Source organism: Prinia subflava, chromosome 2, assembly GCF_021018805.1.
Source record: "Prinia subflava isolate CZ2003 ecotype Zambia chromosome 2, Cam_Psub_1.2, whole genome shotgun sequence".
Classification (NCBI taxonomy): Eukaryota; Metazoa; Chordata; class Aves; order Passeriformes; family Cisticolidae; genus Prinia; species Prinia subflava.
In genome coordinates this window covers 30,665,323-30,689,477 of record NC_086248.1, presented here as the reverse complement: position 1 = coordinate 30,689,477, position 24,155 = coordinate 30,665,323, and the positions used below count along the sequence as shown (strand labels likewise).

Here is a 24,155-nt window from a genome sequence, read left to right as displayed (position 1 = left end):
TTACCACAGAAAGCTATTAGGTTGGTTAAAGATTATTTCAGCTTCATAAATCTCTGCTGACAAATTCCAAGTGTTTTTTATTCTTTCTGGGTTTGAGCTGATAGCTACTTCTCCATGAGACCAAGGAAGATTTTAGTCTTGACAGGTCATAAAGGCTCTGAAGGAAAGGATAGATCTGTGACACATGAGCACAGAAATGGCTAAGTGAGGCTGAGCTGATCCTGACCTCAGAGTTCAAATGGGCCAGGAAGCTCTTCCAAGGGCAGGCAGGAGAAACAGCAGAAGAAATATGAGGAAAATAAGGAAAAGACAGTGTCATGGAGACCAAACTTCTAAGCCACAAAAAGTGGCAGTTAAAATAGCAGGTCACCTGAAAAAAAAAATCTGAACATCAATTCAATTATGTTTCTATCAAATATTTCAGCATAAAAATTTCTTGGTGTTCTTTTATTTCTACTTCAGCAATTAGCTCTGTATCTGGACAGTTTTCTCCTTTTCACACATCAGTACAATTCCTGATGTTCTCCATGACCACAAGGGGCCTAGCTGAACTGAGCTCATCACTATTTATAAGTGATGATAAATAAGACTATTTATGCTACTTCTGTTACAGATACAGCAAACTTTGCAATTACTTCATGTGGAACAAAATAGGAGACTTTTAAATTGAGGTGACTGTTTACAGCCTGACCAGGGAAGCCACTGTTGTAATACTTTTAACAATTTTATTTATATTATTAAATTCTGAGATTTAAAACACAGATGAGGAAACCTCTAAGAAGTGCGGAGGATGGGTAGTGGTCAGCAGTGTACAAAAGCTGTGATCTTCTACAAGCAGTTGTATTGTTAAACAAGCAAACATTAGACATATATTATTAAAAGTCATCTTTAATAGCATTTAAAAATAGCTATTGCAAACTTTCTTTGAAGAAAAATAAACTAATTACAATCTTCCAAAGTCCTTTGAAACAGTCTGGTTCCTTAACATTTGCTTTATTACTTGAAAAGACAGAAGCTATTTGCATAGTTAGCATGTTAGTTCACCTCTGTTTGCTCAAAACAGCTCATAAAATTCTTTTTCTACTATTTCCAATTTGATGAAAAGTGGAAATGTGAATGATGATCCTAATTTAGATCAAATTGGGCATCTGACTATGTCTCAAGGCAGTTAAGATTTTTAGTTCAAATTGTTTAAGGCCTGATATCGAAAAAGAAGAGATGTGCCAATCAGTAGGACATTATACCTGCTTATATACTTCCACTGAGCCAGCATATTTTTATTTTCTTCTTTGTGTTTAGTATCCCATACAACCTAACAAAACTAAAAACCACAACAACAAAAAAACCCCCCAGTTTATAGTATAACATTATAAGATATAAGCAATGCTGATGAAGTATTTGATTAGCTACCAAGAAACACAACAAATTATTTGAAATCCTACACTGGAGTACTGGTGACTCAAATGCAGCACATAAGGAATTAATGCTCACACCTATCTGAAAACAAGCTATCTATAGGAAAAATAATCATTATATTAATCTAATACAGCACACTATCAGCCTTTATTGCCTACAATAGCAATAGAGCAATGGCATTTCCATTTGGCACACAGAAATACATTAAAATGAATAAGAAACAATATGGAAGTGAAATATTTTGATATGGGGAAAAGAAAACAAGTGCTGTTACATTTTATGGATAAATTAAGCATCTAATTTCAAAATCTTCAGATCACATAGAGATGATTCACTGCATAAGGACTTATAGTAGAAGAAGAAATGTTGTAACAAAAATAACATTAGTCATTTAGAATTAAAATTTAATCCTCTTTCTTAGTGTTACAGACATAAAAATTATGCTGTTAGGCACTAGTTGCTTTCTAATATATTTTCTCCTAAAAATAGAACATTACACACTGCAGAACACTGTAATGGCTATGTATTATGCACATGCTTGATGAACTGGAGCATGTGGTATGGATGCTAACTGGGAATACCTGCTTGTGTTTGACAGAAGTTGTGCCAGGGTAGGTCTAGATTGGATATTAGGAAAAATTTTTTCACTGTTAAGCATCAGAACAGGCTGCCAATGGAAGCAGTGGTGTCACCATCCCTGGGGGTATTTAGAAAGAGTGTAGATGTAGCACTTGGAGACACAGTTTAGTCGCAGACTTGGCAAAGCTGGCTTAATGGTTGGACCCAATGATTTTAAAGGTCTTCTCCAACATAAGCAATTCTATGATGGTGCCATGCTGGGAACCAAACCAGCCATGGAGCTGGCCCAGTGTGCAGATTCTGAGGTGCACTAAACCCGTTAAGCAGCAGTTAACCTGTTAACTCATTCCCTGTTCTGTACAACAGCATTTAGTACAGAAGATCTCTAAATGACACCTACATTGAAACATGCAGAGAAACCCTCAGCTAAGATCATGGATGACAGCAGAGGCAGAATTTGGGGGGAACACCTTTAAAATACATTATAGTTTTGTTTTATGCTCAATCCTAAATAAATATCTCTTACTGATTCAATAGCATATTAAGGACCCTAGACAGACCATGCTCTGTGGCTGAAAAGGGCATGGGAAGTACCAGGGAACATTCAGATTTCAGTGAACAGCAGATGCTCAGACAATGCAACATGAAGACTCCAACACAAAATACCTTTTCATGATTGTTTTTAGCATCACTCCTTAAAGCTCTTTATAGACCTTACTGCTAAGGCGTTCCAGAAGACTTTTTGCTACAAGATGTCCTATTAACTTCAGTGGGAGCACGGCCCCCCTAACATCCAAAACGGATGTTATAGAGCAATGGGGATAACATATATGCTGAGCATTTGTGTAACGGTTCCCACACAATGATGAGGAAAACAAAAAAAAAGTCACTATACCAAATAATATTCAATTTCTGCTGTTCCATTCACTGCCAACACAGTACAAATTTTATCCTCTGCAATTCATTCGAAGCACCAGCCTCTACTGCACAGTGACTGAAGGCACTGATGCAGGAATGTTAAAGGCCACCTGGTGTAAACATTTGTTAAAAGTCATACAATGCACACTGTTCCTTTAAAATAGCTTAATACAGATGCAGATTTGGATGCCTGCAATAATATGCCTGGTGTATAGAAAAAAGTAAAATAAAAGAGAATGTTTATTCACTGACTCCAACAATTTCCCTGACATGGTGCATTATGACTGATGATTCTTAATATAGTGTGCAAGACAGCCAAAAGTCATTTAGGAACATGTGTTGTTTGTCTCAAAAACAAATGTAAGGGAATACTAGTAAAAGCTGCACTGTCCAAAACTCAACTAAGCAGTTTAAATCCGTTTTTCTTGGAGGATTTTCAGGAAGATTGGACTGCATGCAAAACAGAACTAATTTATCCCTACTATCTACTGCAAAAGAGCAATTTATCTCCAGTACATCTTGTCTAGAAAATAATCCCCTTTATCCTATCATTAATCAGCTACCAATGTCCTTATTAGAAGCCCTGCATATAGTAAAACCTGGACATACGCAAGCTTTGGGTTTTTGAAACTATATTAAAGGGAGGCAAATATCTTGTCAAGTCTGCTGTTCTCAAAGACAAGAGAAGACCAACTTTCACAGGTCACAACAAAATCAAACTCACAGCAAAACATATCCCAGTTTAGATGAGATTTTTTTCCAGATCTTCTACTTGGCACAGTTTGATTTAGGCTCCCATAAATGAATAAAGGATTTGAGATGCAGAGATGTGTTTGTGTCTGTATCTTCGTTTCCTTTAACTTTGGACCCATGTAACCAAGTGAATGGCTTACAGAGGGTGAGATCTTGCATCCTCCTAAGCAGTGTATTTGGCTTCAATAAATACATTACTTCATGTGAGTCAGAGCAGCACACACATTCTGCTGAGGCACTAATTAACTACTCAGAAGGCTAAATCCAAAACACACCAAGGACAAGTGAAAAGCATGAGTGACCATAAAGAACCAGGCCTAAGCTCTGCCTGAGAAATGGAACAGAACCCCAAATTTGTGAAAAACACTATAATTTCCAAAAAACAGGTGAAGTAAAACAAATAACCCCATCTAAACCAGTTCTGCAGTTAAAACTTATACACTGGTATTAGAAGGCACCCCCAGGTCAGGAAGCTCAGGCCTCTTCCCATGCTACTATGCAAAATTTCCTTTGTGAACAACATTATAGGTGAGCATAAATACAAAAATACACATTTTAAGCAGTAGCAAAAATTGAGTAAGAATTAGAAACTGTTCGAGGAAAGTGACTGCCATATTATTACATGTGCACAAAAACACACTCCGTCCCAAAAAGGTAGGCAAGAAAGAGAATCAATAGAAATTGTAATTTCCACCTCTCTTAGTCAACATGACAGCTATTAACTTCAGTTTAGTAACTACGGGTGTAACAGCTTGGCTGCCTTATCAAAAATAAGTAAGCATTAGATATTACAGGTAGTGTACAAGGACAGATTGGCTGCCAGACAAGGAAGGCATTCATACACTCAGGAGCAGCGAGCTCCCAGGCTCACACATTTCCACACTCACCGAGATCTGTAATTCTCCCCACGTGCAAAAAGCAGGTTTGGGTGTAAAAGTGGCTGCTACTTTTCACCATCCCTCTTCTCCATTCCACTTAGCAGAGCACTTGAGCATACATGGACGTGGTTAAAGTTAAGCAAGCATGTGAATTGTTTGGCTGGACTGAATGCATAAGCAGCCCATGCCTCCTAAAAGCCTCTCCCACCACCAGATACAGGGGCACAGATGGCATCCAGGGCCACCAACTCACATGGCACTGAGAGCAGTAAACAACTGTGTTTGGGGTTATGCCACCTGAACTGTTGACAAGATGACACTGAAAGCACAAGGCATAAATGATGCCCCAGAGTGACATTTCTAGAGACATCGAAAAACCAGAACAGGTTCAAAGCAAACTTACTTCATCTGGCCATAAATACATGCCAGCTGACATCGGCATTCTCATGTGGAAAGAGAATTGCATTTGTTTCTGAATAATCCTGGAAAAATGAAGTCTGAAAATCAGACTTTTATCTTTGACGTATTTACAGTAAAAAGCCTTTCAGAGTAAAATGCATGAGAACATCCTGAGGCCTTATTTTCAGGCATGGTTAGCTTATGAATTGACAAAAAGAATTCATCTACCTTCTCTGTAAAGAGAAGACAGACAACTTTCTGGAGCATTCAGCAGTTTGTAAATGCAGTATTTTTTGGCTCTTGAATCTGATCTGAAGCCAGCTCCTTCTTTTTTTTTCATCTTATTCCCCATGAGAGCACGCAGAGAAATTCAGTATTAATGTTAAGTGTCACATCTTCAGAACACAACAAAGTGAGCTCTGATACCAAGCTCCTATCATTGCTTATGAACACCCTAATGGAGAAGCAGATAGTGTTTTGGAAAAGCAGGGTAAACTAACATGCACCCCTAAAAAAACGAGCACAGTTGGAAGCTGGGATAAAAACAAAGTGGAAATATGGAGCTATGTTTACTTTTTATCACACTGCTTTCTCAGTAACTCTGTGCTTCTTCAGAAAATAAATTCAGTATGAAACTAACACTTGGAAAGCTTTTCCAGCAGACACTTGTAGAAGTTTTCTGGCACAGCCAGAAATTTACCATATGGGCCAGCCCAGTTCTCCCTGAACACAGCAGGAGTTTGGTCATGGTAATCACTAAAGACGGGCTGGTATCGGAACATAAAATTTTCTTTGGATAATTTATGGAAACCTTAGATGTGAAACATAATCTGTTTCTTTTTACAGCATCCAACTGCACAGCAAGTTTACATGAAGGACAAAGAGCACACAGAACAAGAAGGCCAATGAAGAGTGCTGAAGCAAGGCTGCAGAACCATCTCGGTGGCAAAGGTGGCAGTCACTTTCACAGAAGTCACAAGAGGTTATACTTTGCATTACTTCTGAATTATAGCTTCTCACTGCTCTTCTCCCTGTTCAGAAAGGTTAGTTAACATCAGTTAATGAACTTCTGAAAATTAATCAAGAACCTAGCTTCAAAAAGAAATAATTTTTAATGGACGCACTAAACTCTGATGTAGACCTCATCATACATTGCAAAACACTTCACAGAGTTGGTATCTAAGCCCGGCCATTACTAATTTTTCCTCACCCAGAACACCTCAATGTATTCAGGCCAATGCCTCAAATGTGTGAAAGGCACACTCTCACAGACTCAATCTCAACTGCTAGACGCAATCTGTTTCACAAACCCTGGACAAACATTTTGAAAGGGATTCTGCCCTTACCTACATGACAAAGGAACTCGGATGCTTTACCTGGCAGGTTGTTGGCTGTAACATTTAAGAGCAAGGTCTCTCCTAACTGATGCTTTCTCTCACTATCATGTGTGGGAACTTCACCTTCCTGAATCTGGGACTGCATACCTCACCTAGGTCCTGCTCTTGTATTTTACTCTCCCATTCCCTGAAGGGTTGCTACAGAGCCAGACTAAAAGTCTGAAAAATCATATTCATTTCAGAAACATCAATGCATGGTAATTGCTGACAAAACAAGCTTTTGCAAAATTTCTTTCTCACAGTGGCTTTTTTTCTTTTTTTCCTTCCAACTAGAGACCTTGCAAATTCTTTTTTTAGTAGCATTTTTAAACTGAAATTATATTAATTTTCATTACAAGCCTCAGTGTATTAAAGAAGTATGTAATTTTATGGGCCAAAATGTTTACCAAATAGTGACACCCTGCTAGTTATAAAAAGCCAGGTAAGAGAATACTGCTGTACTGTCATCCAAGCCAGCTCTTACACCTATGCCAGTTGTACTATATTCCACAACAAAATCACATTTATCAATAAATGCTAGAGAAGGAGACCTCTAGGCATTTCCTAGTGCTGAATATGACATGAATCTGTCATCATCACATAAAATATATTCCTGTAGCTTGGGTCACCAACTACAACAGTGATAGAAAATAATAAATTTTAAAAAATCACATTCCTGTGTTAGACAGGAAGGAGTTCTCCCAGAAGAACTCAATCATGGCATATGTATATATGTTAGCCAATAATATATCTACACTATACAGTAACAGCATTGGTGTCCTGTAAAATAACATTTGCACAAATGGTTTTCTTGAAATTAAAGAAATTACAGCACTGATTCCATCATATAAATGTTGACCCTTAATATCAGTTTGCTAACTGATAATTTATGGACTAAATTTATTTAAATACAATAAAAATATTTACACATGTGCATTTACCTGTGACTTTACAAAAAACATGTTTATTAGCCTATGTAATGGTATTTTTATAAAAGATTAGGTCCTGAGCTCTTCTCCCAGTAAGTGGAATTAATTTTGGCCATAGATTCTAAGTCTTATGTGTTTCTCTCAAATAAAAACTTGCTGTAATTTTTTAGCCCTTAAAACATGCTTTAATTAGTGGTCAGTGTGCTTAAAACCAATAATTTCCTATTTTACTTCAAAGTTCTGTGACTGAACAAGAATTTCAGCCTATATAGAATAAATGTGATCTTCATCTAGCTGAAGTAGCACACATATTTGGCTGTCTTTTGTATTGTGCTAAAAAAAAAAATGAAAAAACTGCCTATACAACTTTTTTATGCCTTTTCTCAAACCAAGCCCAAATCCTTAATAATGTACCAGGCAGTTCATGTAATGAGAACCTACTATCTTCTCCAGCAGCCTGTAGTTTTTTCTTGCCTTTAATTTTGCCAAAGGGCTTTGTACATTGTTGCCCATCCTTAAAACACCCTACACAACACATACTACATAATACACTCATACACAACAACAAACAAACAAAAAGCAAACAAAACCACAAACAAACAAGCAGACCAACCCAAACCTCTCTCTCCCCCTCAAAAAACCCCTTTGAAACTGCTTTTCCAATGTGCATCTTTTTTAGGTAATAACAGAAGTCAAAACATTGGCATTTTCTCCCATGAAGGACTCTTAGTTTAAGTAAGAAACAGATGGCAAAGCTAATGGAGAGGTAATTATTAACTTGTTAAGTGAATCACAGTGAAGCTCCTGCTTCATTTTGATAGTTTTGGGAACATATTGGGCCAGACAATTTGCAACAGTTGAGCATCCAAGCCATTAAGACATCAGATATGTGAAAACACTACTACTTGTTAGCAAATTAGGCACGTGAATGTCCAAAGAGACTACAGTTCAATGCAGCTTTTTCTTCACTAAAATTTCTCCTATTCCTACAAGAAGAAAGGTTTCTTTTAAACCTCTGAATAATTAAGTTCCATTTGAAATGACTGACACTTACTAGGTTCGTAGTAATCCACTACAGTCACTGAAGCATCCTGGATATTTGCCACCTTGAAGTCTCTCACAGCCGGAATATCCACACAAACCTGTGTTTCATTTAGCTAGAAAAACAGAAGAGAAACATCCTGAGAACCCTGGGGATGGTGGCATCATGGAAGAGGTAAGGACTTTTAGCTCAGTGGCAGCCCATTTCTAAAGGCTCAAGAGTGAGGATGCATGTAAAGATGTTTATCTCATTTGCAGTCATTTTGGTCAAATTAGAGACTTCTTGAAATGTCTGCCTTCTTATGTGTGACTTTTGAGAGGCCTAATTTAGAAACCCCTTACAAATACAATTGAGTAGCACCTATCCAATCAGTCTCACTAAAAAACAGAAGAACTATTAATTCCATGTAAATAGCAGATGTTGATTTCCCCAGAAATACAATCATAACGTCTTTCCAAATTTAAACCTAACAATGTCAGAGTCAAGATTAACGTCACCACAAACACATTTCTTTGTTATTTCCAACTTACAGAGTCTAAGTATAGGTTGACTTTTCCATTGTCTTTTTCTGTCTTCTTAATGGCATTGTCTAATGGAACAAAATCTGGTGACACAGAGAAACCACTGAGCAAGCCAACCTCCATGAGGACCATACCACTGCTGGGAGCCGTGCCAGAACCAAAGTACCTTTTCAAAACACAGAGACAAAGAAACTTTTAGTGGAAATACAGTAGCCCACTCTCCAAAGAAAACATTTGATCTTTAAGTCCCAACTAATGAAGTAATAATGCTTAAGGATACTTAGGAAACAAATGGAATAAAATACTGACAAGAAAATTTCTAATGATAAAGAGCTAATAATTCATTTCTCAATTATTTTCCTGCTAATTTTAGCCACATATGCAAAAGCTGGTTTAGCACTGAGAAAACTTCAATACAAAAATCCTGTGAGAGACTACACTGACACCATGAGGAACTTTCCATTGGCACCTATTAGTACAGGTTTATATTACAAATATGCAGAAACTCTTGCAATTAAACAAGTTTCAAAAGAAGCAACTAAGAAACTGCTGTAGGAATTCTTGTACTGAAATATATGTATTTCCTCTTATGGACACATTATTTTGCTTTTATTCCTTTTGGAGGCCAAGACACAGGTGTATACACCAAAGAAGTCTCCCAGACCTTTTCATATTTCCTTCCCAGATACTGATGGTTCCATTAACAAAGTCATCACTAAATTATTTCCCAAAGTTTCAGTTTTAGATTGCATAGCCATGTTATTAATTCACATTTGGAAAAAGATTTAATTAGTCCCTTCTTTTTTCCTAAATAATGCTTATTATTATATCTTCTTCCAATGTGAAAACCAGATGCTGAAGTAAAAGCTTGCTCTGTTGAGCAAGACTTGCACATTATGGTGCATAACAGATGTATATAAAAATATATTTATGGTGCTCTGTGCTACAAGTGTCACCTGCAAAAGAGTCTACTGCTTTAAATAAAGCAAGTAGCAGAAGTTTCCCCAGCCTTAGCATGGAAGGTAAATGATTATAGTTCCACTAGAATAGAAGTGTCTCAAATCCTCACTTCGAAAGCCTGGCAGTATTGAAAGTAATTAAACTATTTTTTTCTAGAGCTGGGTAGTTAAAAAAAAAAAAAAAAAAAGGGAAGAGTTGCTTTCAAAGCAATGCTGTTAAGCCTGACTGATTCAAGGCAGATACAACTTTGAAAGAAATACAGCACAACCACTGACTTCAGTTGGCTCACAAGATTAGAAACAAATGAAACCATCTGTTCAATGATGTGCTGGGCCAAAGTAGCTGCTATTGAAAACAAATAACTGAATTGGAACTGGATGTAATTATTTCTTCATAATTACCAACAAGAGTAGAGTAAAATACCCAAGCTGTCTGAGTAGCCTGGCGTGCTACAAAAACACCAACAGGGAACCAAACTATCTTGGTACTGTCAAGGAGTGAATTAGATATGTCCCTAGAATTTATGAGGATCTGGCTCTCCAAAAAGGAAGAGAGGCAGCCTTGGGGGTGGGGTGTGGTACCATCTCTTCAACTCCATGGTCTCTTAAAAAAAGAAAACAAAATCATCATGCAAGAATGACCAGCAAGAGAAAGACAGACTTGAAACTTGTACCTCAAGAAAACTGGTAATATTTTCAGTTGAACTTTATGTTTCAGGTCTTCAGCATAATGGGATCAGGGTGAGACCCTCTTACAGATGATACAAAGAAGAGAAACCAAAACCAAAAGCTAGTGTAGGCAGAAAGCAGAAATGAGAGTAAACAGAACCATCAGTGATCAGTTTCCCACGTCTGGAAAAGGTATGCTGACAAGAAGGTTTAGAAAAAAATAGCAGTCCTGGGTATTTTCCTCCCAGAGAGTTAGCTCCTCTAACCAAAACCACTTCAATTTGAATGAGACGTCATCTGTTCTGGTGTCATAAATAATACCCAGTTAAGATGACCATAGCCAACCACTACCAAGCTGGCTGAGAGAAGGTGAATTTTCTCCTTTGATTAAAGAAAAAAATTGTGAAGTTGAAGCCTTCAGTAGCTAACTGTGTATATCCACAGCTAGATGCATACCCACAGCTAGACTATCCCAACCTGGTTGTTGAGATTTCAGCAGTCTTTCTGTATTGCTTTCTCTACTAGAAAGCCACAGCATATAAAGATCATGAGTAGGCCAACTTTAAACTAATTTAGGAATATAGATAAGGCATATATTATATACAATTTATAGGGAAAAGAAGAGGAAGGTGACTAGTCTATCAAGCTCAGCAATCAGAGATGAAGGCATAGGTTCAGCAATTTAAACAAACTTAATCAAAGTACCAGTCCACTTTCCACAATAAGGGCTGATGGAACTGATATTGGAACTAACTAAATGTTCCAAGTAGTCTCTTGAGGCTGCTTTTCAATGTCTTCTAGACATGGAAATCTTAGTAAATTTCCCCCCATTCTTTTAACACCTTGCAATTCAAGCATCACCACCCTAGAGGCTTCCCAGAGAGATGGAGCACTTCTTCTCTATATTTTAAGGAAAAGGTCTCAGCCAGAGAGTCAGATTGCCCAGAAAAGACTTACCCCAAACCCAGCATGTAAGCCCTTTGCATGTCAGGAGTTTGTGCTAGACTTTAGAATGCTGTTAACACTTCATAGAAGAGTTTAAAAAAGAACAAGCCCTTCTGTTTCAAGAGTTCTCTATATTCTAGTGTCTCTGCCCACCATCTGTGTCACTGAACTGGATACTAGAAACATAAAAATAGAGCTCTGGCTTTGTGCCTGCTGGCTATTTCCCAAATTAAATCAATCCTCTATACTGAAATCATATTCAGTATAGTTGATTACTTGTATGATGGTGTCACCTAGAGGCTCCATCTCCATCACACCTCCCTTGTGGTAGGCAGAGCTCAAGAATAGTTCTAGGCATATGTTGTACAAAGTTTAAATAAATAGCAAGAAGAGGGTGTGGATGAAAGGCATGTAAGAGTAATCACAGTGGATCAGGTGCTACTTTGCAACTCTTGAATTCACAAGGAACATAACAAGATGTTACATATATAATATGTATACTGTCACAAGAAGAACAGTGTTTCTACAGAAAGTATTCACAAACAGATGAAATCCTTAAATACAACAAGTGAAGTCATCTCAACAACATTCTTGTGGGTAATAAAAGACAGAAGACAAAATATCTATATATATATATAGAGAGAGAGAGATAAAATGCCCTATTGGGTTTTGTAAGAAATATGCAGTGGTCTTTTAACTACAATAGGAAATGCACACTGAAGAAACTGCCAGAAAACAAACACCTTCAAATATACCGTTTAAATAATGTGTATGAACACTTCCACAGCAAGCAACTGAAGTAGTCAAAGAAATAACTTGAATAACTGGCTGACCTAGGAATAGGCAGTTCATTGTCACCTACGTGATGCAAATTCTATCCAGGTAACACCAGGTGGCTGTTCTGTGGTCCCTGAGATGGTACTTGAGCAGTCTCACCTCAGTTCTTAGTAGCTGATTACTGAACAAGAAACATCACCCCACATGCACACATTCTCCCATATTCTCCTGCCCCCTCCCACTTATTCAGCAAAAGGAACAGAATTAGCCTGGGTAGAACACTTACCACCTCTTTCAAATCTAGAATAATGTATTGTATTCTATTATCAAGTTTTTAATTACTGGTGAATGAAAGACCACAAAAATAGTTGCATAATAAGGCAATGTGAATTTATCATTATGCAAATATGGATTTTGACTCCTACCAAAATTGTTCTGAGTGAAGTTAATTATAGAAATTAACAAAGAATGATTACTTCATGGTGTTTTCAGTACTTCAGACTTCCTTCTCTCTTTGCCAAAAAGTATCTACTTCTGTATCAAAAGCAAAGGATTCTTTTAATGAAAGGTAAGAGTAATAGGCACTTGTCACAGTTTGCTACTCAAATTAGAATGCAAAGACACTGATTCAATTTTCAAATCTGTCCATACTCATCGGTATACCTCAAAAGCACTTGCACCAAAGAAACCTTTGAGTTTTTTTCTTGTATTTCACACAAACTCCTCTACATACCTCTCACATTTAGAGTACCTCCATCTTTATGCATACCGGTAAAAAATATATCACCTGGCCAGCAACAATTGACTTACTGATTCTTAGTTTAACTACTATCATTTATGCAAAGTAACTTTTATTTTCTTCAGTTACAATTTATATCCCATACATTAATAAATTCATACAAACAAACAGATAATTTAGTTTTATTTAAAGTAATATAAAGTTGGTATGAGATGTGTATGAGATACTGCAACTGATTTACCTACCTTGTGCACACATTCAAAGTCAAGTGGTTTTTATCATCTTTATCATCTTTTACATCAACATTCAAGTCAAAGGCTTCTTGATTTTGGACAGATCTGAGCCTCTGATCGGTGTGTTTTGTGTTGTACATAACATTGAGCTGTGGATTGCAAGTACAGACATCAAGTGACATGCAAAGCAAATCAGTATGGTTTAAACACTAAATTGCTAACACCGTAATGCCAGAGGAGTGTTCACATGAGAAAACACACATTTGCACAGACCTGCTAGCCTATAACTGACTTGCTAACCTGTAACTTGGACAAGCCCTGTCATACCTTTAAATCTGGACTGACGATTTTCCATTTGCTACCTGAAATGGTTGTAGAAGGACTGTGATTTTCCAGAAGTGCTTTTCATTCCCTTTTCTTTAGCATGTTGGGGTCTTGCAAGGAGAGTTATTTTAACCACTGTCTGCTTATTTTTTTACTAAAAGCAAAGAAGAACCCCCTCACCATGCTATGCGTTTTGTCTGGATGACTGAAGGAATTGTCTTTAATTTCTTATTTTTGCTTTTGCTGCCACGTCTCTCACTTTTTGATACAAAAATTATGCTTCTCCTTTCAATCTCTACACATAATTCCCATTGCCCTGCCCAACACTGCTGAATTTAGCATGTTGTATGAGTGCAGAGCCAATTCATGTAGAGGACATGCACAGTGCAACTGTGAAGATTTATCATGTACAACTGCTCCAACTGTACAACTGGAGAAGGCAGTACCAAGGATGAAACCAATCCAGAAAGCCTGCCAGCTGAAGGCACACAAAAAGCTGTGCCTCAACAATCTGTCATCATAGAAACAAACCTGTTTTAACTTTTGCCAGAAAAAGCTAATGAATGGGAATTTTCTGCCAAGGCAGGATGTTCTGAAACCACATACTGAACAGGTCAATCAGCTGGTATTTTCATGGAATAAGCTATAGCTGTTACAGTCTGACTTTCTTTTCCCTATTTCTCATGATAGTGAAGGAAAACATTTTCACAACACAGAGTTTAATTAAAGCCTTCTTCTATATGCACACTTGCTTTGGGGACAGAAGGCTATTATACAGAAACTCACATTAAATTAACAAAATGAGCAACTGCATTTCTTAACTTTTAAATGACAACTGCCAAAGCTAAAGGCAGAACAGCTCCAGTCTTGTGTATGGTGCAACCAGTTCTGATGAGATGTCCAAGGAGAGAAAACTAAAAGCTAGTGTTCTGCATGAGAGTGATGATTCTAATAGTAGCTGACACTATCAACTGCACTACACTTCTAGAAATATAGCACATTTGTAATCCCCTAATCAATGCCTATCCTTTTTCAACTAGCAGCATAAATGAGCTTCACTGAGGATGTGAATTCGATTAAAACATCTCCAATGTTTTCCATCCCTTTTTGAGTACTCAACATCCATTCAAATGGTAATGAATAAATAGGTGTGCAATTCATCATGTACCTATTTCAGTACCATCACATTAAACAACACTCAGTCCCCTGCCCAAGTCCAGCAAAAATACACTGAGTGGAAAGAACAGTCGGTGTTTCAAGTAATGAATAACAGGGAATTCTGAGGTCTTTTTCCTCATTCCCTCTCTATACCTGATCAGGAGATCAAGGAGATCTTGTTCACCCTATCCACTTTGCCCATCCACCCTTGTTTGAGCCTGTCCACCCTCCCCTTGTTGCTAGCTCTAGATTTTAGTGGCATTCTCCTTCCTTCCAAGAAGGCATGGGCCACGCCAATTATTTCAGTCACGTGTCAAGACCAGTTCTCAGTGATTCTCAGTGGTTCTAGACAGCAAAGAGGTGTTTCTTTCAAGATTTTCAGCTGGCCTCCTAGGGAAGATTGCTTCTTTGACTCCTTTCTCTAGAGCATCTTTCATAATACCACAACCCATCCTCTCTTCCTTCTTGCAGAGTAAGTGTCTTAGGTAATGCACAGGATATACCCCCATAATGGAGAGACGAGCTAGGAAACTTTGTTGACAGCAGGACCAAAAAGCTGTTAAGTAAATGTCTGCCTTTACAATCATAATATCCAAAATAAATACATTTTACGAGATCCTGAAGGGTCAGGACTGAATGCACTGCCAACTTGCACACACAGACAGTGAGATTCCACAAAGAAAAAGAAGTTGGGTTTTTTTTAAGAATTCATTGTTGGGAGAGCATGATGTTTCCATTAATGGATTTAATCTTGTGTTGTGTGATATTTAAATTAATTACTGTTTTGACATGCTACACTTGACGATAAAGTCAAATCCCAGAACAGTGATTCTTACCACTGTACTCTGACAGGCCCGAGACAATGAAACCCAGCTGAAGAAATGTGATTGCAATGTCATATACTATCTACTTTATTAAATCTGATCCAGACCTAGCCTGTGTCTGGGAAAAAGAGAAATCTCTTTCAATGTCCTCTTTTCTTTTAGAATACCAGACCTGCCAAGGGAAGCAGAAGGAAAGAACTAATCTCAGCAAAGAGAAGATTTTGGAGGAACTACGCCAGGGTGTTAAGAGCAATACTCTGAATCAAGTCACAGCATCTCTGAGTCAAAGCTTCAGGAAAATAGGCAACAGCACAGTGACCTGAATGAACAAGGTAATTTAGCCTTGGTTCCTGAACAGCAGTTCTTTGTGAGCACATTTCCACGTTCGTGCAACAAACCAGGAACTTAAACCCTGGCTCTATACACCCCCAGGGAGTGCTGCCACCACTGTCAACTGGCTCTTCTCGGTGGAAGGCTTCTGCCCAGTCTTCACCAGACATGCTGGTTTGAATGTGAAATTTTCTTGCAGGGAATAATGTAACTGGAGCCAATGTGTTTTCACAAAAGGTATTAATTTCAACAAATCAGTGTCTTCCAGCAAGAAACAATTTGCTGAAAAGTTTTTGATCAGCTCGCCTGACAAATTAACTGACTTAATATCAGGGAGTATTTCTCAACAATGATTAGGATTAAGTAGTCTTAACTGTTCTGGAGCCCCACTTTGTTACATTCTACACAGACACACACGGGCACACTGAAACCACAGATGTGTGAACACAGTCCTGCTTTACTCTGAACGCTGTGCCTGCCAGCGTACCACTGCAGTCCTTTATCTCGCAAATGGAAATGGCATTTCTGGAGGAGGACAGGGCTGCTTTGATGCAGCTCTGGCCTATGGAAGTGCCCCAAAACTGTCAGTCATCCAGCAGTTCTTAAAAGGCCAGGCCATTGGTCAGGAACAATGACAGGAATATATCCTTATTGTATTCACAGCATTTCTCAACTAGTGAAGTGCTTCGCTACTGATTCAAGACATTTCAGAAGACTCTTCCTATTAACGTGTTTTATAAAGCTTCCAAAATACATCTTCCTTACAGAAAGCACATCTTTAGCTAGAACACATAACCTGCATTGCCTGCATTGCCTACCTGAAACACAGCAAATCCTATTCCCTCTGCTGACACCGTAATTTTCATTTCTTGTGCAGGGGGAATCTGAAAGAAAGAGGAGTAAACCAGTATTTTCAAAGTACTTTCACTCAGCAGACTTTACAAAGTATTCCTCACTTTTTACAGTACCTCCTTAGTCTGCAGCAGGAAGCGGTTTCGAGTGTCAATTGAGAATGTTTCTGGCGTGTCCAAAGAAGGGGCTGTCACTGTTATATCCATTTCTGTTTTGCTTGCCGCACTGAGAGCTGCAAACAGACTCAAGGCATGGAGAGCCACCACAGTGTCCTGTTGAGAGAAACAAACCCTTCAATGTTGAAAAGAAGCAGCCAGTGCAGCACACAGACCATGCTTTGGGGAGCCCCTGTTCCCTGCATTGACCCCTTTGTTGATTATGATGGAATCTTCCTGCAGCCACCTCCATATCTCTGGATTCCCCTGGCATGAAGGTCCCAGCCCAGAAGAGAGAGCAAAACAAGACAAGAAGTTAGCTACTGTGGAAATGGAAAATGAGGTGGGAGCCAGCCAAGGACGTTTTCTTCTTGTGCAGGGTACATGCAACACCTGAGAAGCTGAAAGACACAACAATCAGAATTACACACCACACCAACCATGGAGAAAGACACAGAGGAAAGTAACAATATTGCTGCTTTCTGGATTTATTTAGTGACTATGCATTAAGTACTCAGTACTGCTCAGGAGTCTTGATCAAGATGGCTTGATCATCAACACAAAACCTACAGGTTGGAAAAATCATTTGACACTAATTTTAACAAAAGGCTGAAGTGAATTTTTATCAGACACTCAGCAACAATTTCAAAGGGTTTCAGCCCACTTTATCCTCTGTATTTGATCCAAAGGTTCTGTGCAATTGTTTAACCACTGCAGAATATATTTACAAACACACTGTCATATTTGTATCTAAAATTCTGTTTTTCATCTTTGTGTGTGATTTTAGGCTTAGCTCTCCAGGTTTAGACATTAGAGGCAGTGTTTGAACGTTTGGTCCAGCACAGTTTAGGGAATGAGAATTTTAGCATCCACCACTTTCTGGGAAGAAATAGAGTAATCAAATATATGTGTCTAATCTTCCTAGGGATTTTTGCTGTCCATGCAGTTCATTTTGCACCTATTTTTAACCAGTCAGAGTGAAGAAACTGGCCTTTCAGGCTTGGCATACAGATACTTTTATTATTAGACCACTTCTAGTAACAAGATTCTAACACAACAGGAATTCACTCACTACAGCATGGTGACTGTGCCATACCTTAAGGGGCTACAGTGCTGACTGTTCACTCTAATTGACTAAAAAACCACTCTCCTTCCCATGCCACATTCTTGTCTGAGATGACCTGCTTCACTGATTTCTTAAAATGCAGAAAGATCACCTGTTTAGCAACAGCAAATTCACAGTAAGCTGTATCATGGGTATAGATTATGGTGCATTTCTACATCCTAACTTATAAAGTATCACACATGCAACTTCATACTTTTCCTCCTTATTGCTCAACAATATATTAAGTTTCTTATGTAATAAACCCATGGAAGGAAACCGTCCAAACATTATTTTTAAAGCAATCTTAGAAGTTAAGTAAAAAAACTATGGAGTCATTCCTACAAATTAAAAAAGGCATCTAGCAAGACATTGGAGTAATTTTGAAATCAAAAGAGTTTAGACTTTGGAAGAACAAAAGGATTAAAATGATTTCTTAATTTTAGCCTCAAGGGTAAATGATATGTTGCTAGATTTTCTGGATAGCAAAATAGGTTTCTGGAGAATAGAGAAAAGCTTTTAAAACTCATTTAGTGCTTCAACCAATCTCTCCAAATAATAAGCAAGAATTAACACATTAGGAAAGCACTAATACCTCAGGGGAACCAGGCTGGTTCTTAAATTGCATTTTACTCAGAACACATTTCTCTCAGATTAATACCAACCAACATCTGAAAATAATGAAGGATAGCCTGTACACCTTGGTACCATGCAGCATGATGAAATGTGACATTTTACTGTGACCAGCATTTGTAGTTCATTTAAAAGCTAGTTTAAACCAATGCAATCCAAGGTACTATCTGATTTTCTGGATGCCAGCACAGCTTCCAAGATGTGGCTTTAATAACATGGAAACCTCCAGGACATAGTGAAGATTTTCCAAATTTCATGGCCCATCAAAAATCTATGCAATAATAAGGACAAAGTACATGATTAAATTAAGACCAACTGCCAACAGAGAGATTAGGTTAGGCTGTTTTTCTAAAACCCACTCCCTTTAGTTAAAGGCTAAGTTAATAGCCTTTCAGAAGTTGGAGGACCCACACATGGTAAGAATAAAAAGAGGCTTCTCTCCTTGGAAAGAAAGTAAGCATAGATATTCATCATACTTATTTCAAAAATATGTTTAATTGCTTTTCCATGGGCACTACTATCTCTTCTTAATTTGTTATTAGTACGTTACATAAAGAAGGTCTCCCTCTAATTCTCTTTTATATTAGACTAGCCAGAAATACTGAAACTGCCAGTTCAGGAGTAAGATGCCAATAGGGCAAGCTTGTACATAACCAAGGCTGTTACAGCAAAGCAAAACTCAGTAATTATTATGTAAAAATGGTCCTCTTTAAATTTTAAATATACGCTGCTTGTTTAGAAAGTATAGCAAAATCCCTTTAGACAAGATATTACCTGAGTAGATGAAAATCCCCCAAGGTGGTTTCTTTGATGACTTAACCATTTCATAATCGGGATCCCCTCAGCTAATCTGTCTTGATGAAAGTGAGAGAGCAGAGCATATGCTGCTAGTTCAATATCAATGGACCGTGGCTGCCATGAGTCAGAAATTTCAGAAGCAGGTGTTACCCAAAACCGAAATTCTCCTGTAAAAGGAACAAATAACTTCACCTCAGATTCACAGATCGAAGTATTTGGATTTCTGGGAAAGTCTTAGGGGAAACCTCTTCATTAGTGCTTACACATGGGCTCTAGCAAGGATCTATGACACTGTGTTAATGTTTAGGTGTGTGTTCCATAAAGGACTGGCTTAAGTACTTCCTCAGCAATGTCTCAATCTAGATACAAGAAAAGCTGGAGTCCAAATAGTCACTCAGCTGATTTCAGTGAATTTTACATTGTCAACCTGAAGTGCTCACATAAAGGAGCCCTTGTGAAAAGGCCACCTTGTTGTTCCAGTGCTCCTTTCCCTCAGGACCAAAGAAGGCATCTCAGGCAGCAGAGCTGCTCAACAGACTATTCTGAGTGAAGCCTTCCCAAAAGTGACTATCCAAAAGGCCTAACTCAGTAAACATAGACAGACACTCAAAAGGCTCCATTGCCAGACTACAACACAAATCCTCTGGATTTTTCAAGATGACAGTTACTATTTTGAAGCAAAAACTTCCATTTCTTACAGTCTGCATGGTCTGTTCTTCCCCCAAATTAGAAAAAGCATTCAGCTGAACTTGAAAGAGGTTAAATATACTGAGATGATAGGTCCCCAGAGAAAGGGCAACAGACTTCTGCATTGCCGTACAGAAAGTCCAACACTTCACCTCTTCTTTCCAACACTCATTGCTCCCCAATACCCTCCTGATCTCTCCAAACTACATTGGAATAGTTAACTTCATCCATCTATCTCTCTCTAACCAGGCTGGTCACACGAGTGTGCATAACAAAATAGGAAAACTGACAAGTCATGTCCTTCAACAACATCACAGTACTCCTGTCAGAACATGGTAATTGAGACTGAAAGCCCAAATCTTGTTGAGAGTTGTCACTCATTTATGGACACTTCTGATTAGGGCTGTCTTGGAACTTCTTAGCTAATTCTCTGTATCATACTCAGAACAGATCTGAATTCTGAACACACAGCTGTAGATATACAATAGACATTTTAAAATCTGGCAAAAATCTATCTGTGCAACTGTGTAAGATACTTGTGCAGTACCTTGTCGTTCTGCTCTCTGGTTCAGCATATTCAGTGCTTCTTTGGCTCTTGCACTTTTTGCCCAGGACAATGCGTACGTCACAAGAGCCAATGTGTAATTATCTGAAATGCCTTCTTCTAATTTATCTTCTAGAAAGTTTGTAGCAGTCTTGATGGCATAAGCATGCTGGAAATGAAGATAATATTAAAGAATGTACAGTGAATAAAATATATCTTGGAATAGTAAAATGTAAAATAAAAATTTGCACTGAACCAGAAAAATTACTATCCCCAAACCACAGCCAAGAAATAATGAAAATCCCTTTCAGAGTCACAGATGAATCTCAAAGGCAAGCCTTTTGATCTAGCACTGCCCTTACGAAAATGAGTAACTTCAATTAAATCAATTGAAACATCTTTAAGACTAGTTCCCCCCAAGAAATTTCTTTGCAAGTTCTTGGACTAAAGTCATGACAGTATTCTTGCTAACAGAAACTGCCTTCAGGTTTTGCAAATATAAAACTGAAGGGCTTAACACAACTTTGCACTGCTTTGAATAGGTAAGGGATGTTCAACAAAGTGAGGTTAAATTTTGCCTATGTTCAAATATCCCTCTATTTCTATTAACTACCAAGTGTTTGCCAGGTACTATGAAAATTTATGAAGCATTCTCGTAACTATGAATCATATTTATTAATTCCAGTACCTGTTTATCTGGGAACCCTAGGAGGGATGACATGATGTAAGCTGTGAGAGTAATGGGATTATTGGTGCCTCCTTGAAGATCACTGTGTAACACTTTCCCAGGCTCCTGGAACTCTCCATTTAATTTCTGATGACGGACAATCCATTTAGCTGTATCCATAAGTACCTCTTCGTCAATATCTATGAATGGACGAGCTTGAAGGAAACACCTCAATACAAAAGCTGATAACCTTGGGGGAAAGGTTCATGAAGTCAGTCAAAATTAGCCATGCATTACAGCTTCCACTGTTTCAGATGACACAAGAATACTGTAAAGCATAAATTGTTGTATGCAACCCTTTCAAGCAGAACAAAATGCATGCTTCACCCAAATAAGCATATAGATTAAACTTAATCCACCAAAAAATGAAGATATGTCGTTGTCCCTAAAGATCACCCCTTCTGCAGCTGCTTTGTTTCAAAAACAAATACAGAGTATAGACTCTGAGTCTGCCAGCATATGTATGTCTTTATTCAAACACTGCTCTCCTGCCTTCTGCTGCTAGACAGACGTTTTAGTTTACAAAATAATGCAGTTACAAGTGTAATGTTAATTATCATCACTGTCCCTGTTATGATATCCTTGAAACAACCTTTATTGTTTTATTATTAATCCCACATTATGCCTTGACTCCCTTCTTTCCAAAGGTGCATTGGAATAGTGCAAATTTGTCACTGCACTATTTAAGTACTAGAGGTGCAGTACAGGTAAATAATCTTCATCTTCCAGTCCATCAGTTCTGAGTCAAAGGCAAATCCTCCTGATGTCAATGAAAGATGCCCACTGACTCCAGAAGAAAGTCTCATTCAGTGGCACAGTGAGAGGGACAGAAGCTGAACACGGATTAGCAGAACAAAGAGCTGGAACCTCTCTCTCCATTATCTATCTGGCTGCCACAGCTGTGCTCTATGTGCTTCCTGGAGTGAAACTCAGCACTGAAAAGACTTTTTTCAGCTGTGTTTACAGTCTCAGAAAAAGGAAGCATGACAGATGCAAATAGAATCAATTTTTACCACCAGTAACTCTGTTCACCCCTTACAATATGTCTCAGTCAGTCTTCAGCTTCCAGTAGGGAAATAACTGATAATCTGATTGAAGCAGTGATGATCACATAGCCCTAAATGGTTTCAGTCAAGTTTCAAAGAATAACTCACTTAATTGTTATTCCTCATTGCTTTGAGGAAAGCAAGAGAGAAAACTTTCAGACCAAACTGTTCCCTGGTTAAAAGAATTCCTCATTCCTTCTTTTTTTCCCCAAAATTAAAAAGCCTTGCCCCAATAATAAGCCTTGCCTTTGACAATATGTTATCCAACAAGAAAGACCTTAGAGCCAGCCTAAACACCTAATGAAAATCAGGCAGAAAGCGAATACAGCTGGAAACTTTTACCACCTTCACAAAAAACTTTTCAGATGCACGAAAAATAACTAAAATGCCGAAGTTCCACAATGATTCTGGCAGAACTACTCACCATGTGCTCCCAGAGGGATCTTCATTTCCAAAGGCACTAAAAGAACCATCATCCCTCTGGAAAAGCAGCTCTCTTTGGTAGCCTGAAGTGGAAAAGTAGAGACAGGTAATGAACACATTCCTCTCATGTGGGTCCAGCACAAACTGGAACTGAAACTGCTGATATGATGCAAGGCACTTTCTAAGGCTGAGAAGGGCACAACTTAAGCTTGTGTTTCTTAAAAAGCCTCCCAAACATGCAGGAACACACAAAACCATGTAGAAAACGGTGAGCAATAACATGAAGGATCCACCTACAAAAGGAGAACCAGAAACTCCTGTGGCTGCTCATCAGCCACCCGAACAGAGCAGAGATGTGCTCCCACACACCCGGGGGGCTCCAGGAGCAGAGCAGGGAGAGCAGAGCAGAGATGCAGCTACAGTTCATTGCTTCATCATTTTGGGGATCTTAGAGCGCCTACAGAAGTGCTCTATCTTTACAGCAGACGGAAGGACAAGCAAAAATCAAGTGTTTCCCAGATGGAAGGGCAAGGCTACAAATGCTGCTGGAAAAACAGGCCTCCTCTTCAGGTGGCTTTTGCCAAATCAGTAGGTTTGCTATCAGAAAAAGCAAGCTGGAAGAGGTTGTTCTGAAATGAGTGAAAAATTTCAAAAGACCTGACATCCTGAGAAGAACCATTTAAAATGTTATCCTAAGATTCTCTCAATATCCTGAAGAAGTGCAGCTATCTCCTGACTGCAGGACATCCATAATAAAAGGATCAGAGGCTCACTGGCTGCTCACAACCACCAGCAGCATTCTCACTCATAGGTGACTTCTGTACAAACCAGTGTTCATTCATGTTAGAAATGAAGAGCTTCCTATGATTTGCTACTCACTGTAGTTTCTGGTATCCAAAGCCTTTCTTCCCTTACATTTTGCCTGCCATTTGTGAATCCAGAATAGTAACGGCATCTATTTATTTACAGCATTTCATAACACATCTTTTCTTTCCCTTCATTTTGTCTTTTCCCTTGGTTTGACTATTTTAGCTATTATAATTAAGAAAGTATACTCATTAATCGAAGACCTGACAGATATAGACACAATACAGAATCAGACAGGGAGAAAGAAAACTCTCAGGCAACCATCAGTAAGTCCTACACGAATGAACTTACACAAACATGTCCTGGAGGTCCATCCAGCTACAGCTGTAACTACAACCCTGAAAAATGTTCCTTGCCTTCACTGATAAAGGGTTAATCACCCACTTCCATACTATCCTGACTAGATACACAGTGAGTGAAGCATGTCCCTAATTACTGAGGAACAAATGGCCTGGTCCCTCAATCTAAGTGCTAGCATAAGATGAATTTCTAGTCATGGTCTGTCTGTAATAGAAGAGAATGAGAAATATGTGAATCTGCTACACTGTAGCT

General features: G+C 38.4%; 1 protein-coding gene across 1 annotated transcript in view; it reads right to left on the bottom strand.

Annotated features, from left to right (window-relative positions):
• Nucleotides 1-872: 872 nt before the first annotated feature.
• The window catches only part of CD109 (CD109 molecule), a 71,953-nt gene continuing 48,670 nt past the window's right edge, over nucleotides 873-24,155 (bottom strand). Inside the window, exons 24-33 of the mRNA XM_063389478.1 lie at nucleotides 22,738-22,819; nucleotides 21,229-21,457; nucleotides 20,544-20,709; nucleotides 19,286-19,476; nucleotides 16,738-16,893; nucleotides 16,588-16,653; nucleotides 13,146-13,282; nucleotides 8,821-8,977; nucleotides 8,303-8,405; nucleotides 873-5,974 (exon numbers count right to left, since the gene is read on the bottom strand). Coding sequence (XP_063245548.1) covers nucleotides 5,784-5,974; nucleotides 8,303-8,405; nucleotides 8,821-8,977; nucleotides 13,146-13,282; nucleotides 16,588-16,653; nucleotides 16,738-16,893; nucleotides 19,286-19,476; nucleotides 20,544-20,709; nucleotides 21,229-21,457; nucleotides 22,738-22,819 — 1,478 coding nt within the window. The 3' untranslated portion in view covers nucleotides 873-5,783. The remainder of the gene's footprint in view (nucleotides 5,975-8,302; nucleotides 8,406-8,820; nucleotides 8,978-13,145; nucleotides 13,283-16,587; nucleotides 16,654-16,737; nucleotides 16,894-19,285; nucleotides 19,477-20,543; nucleotides 20,710-21,228; nucleotides 21,458-22,737; nucleotides 22,820-24,155) is intronic.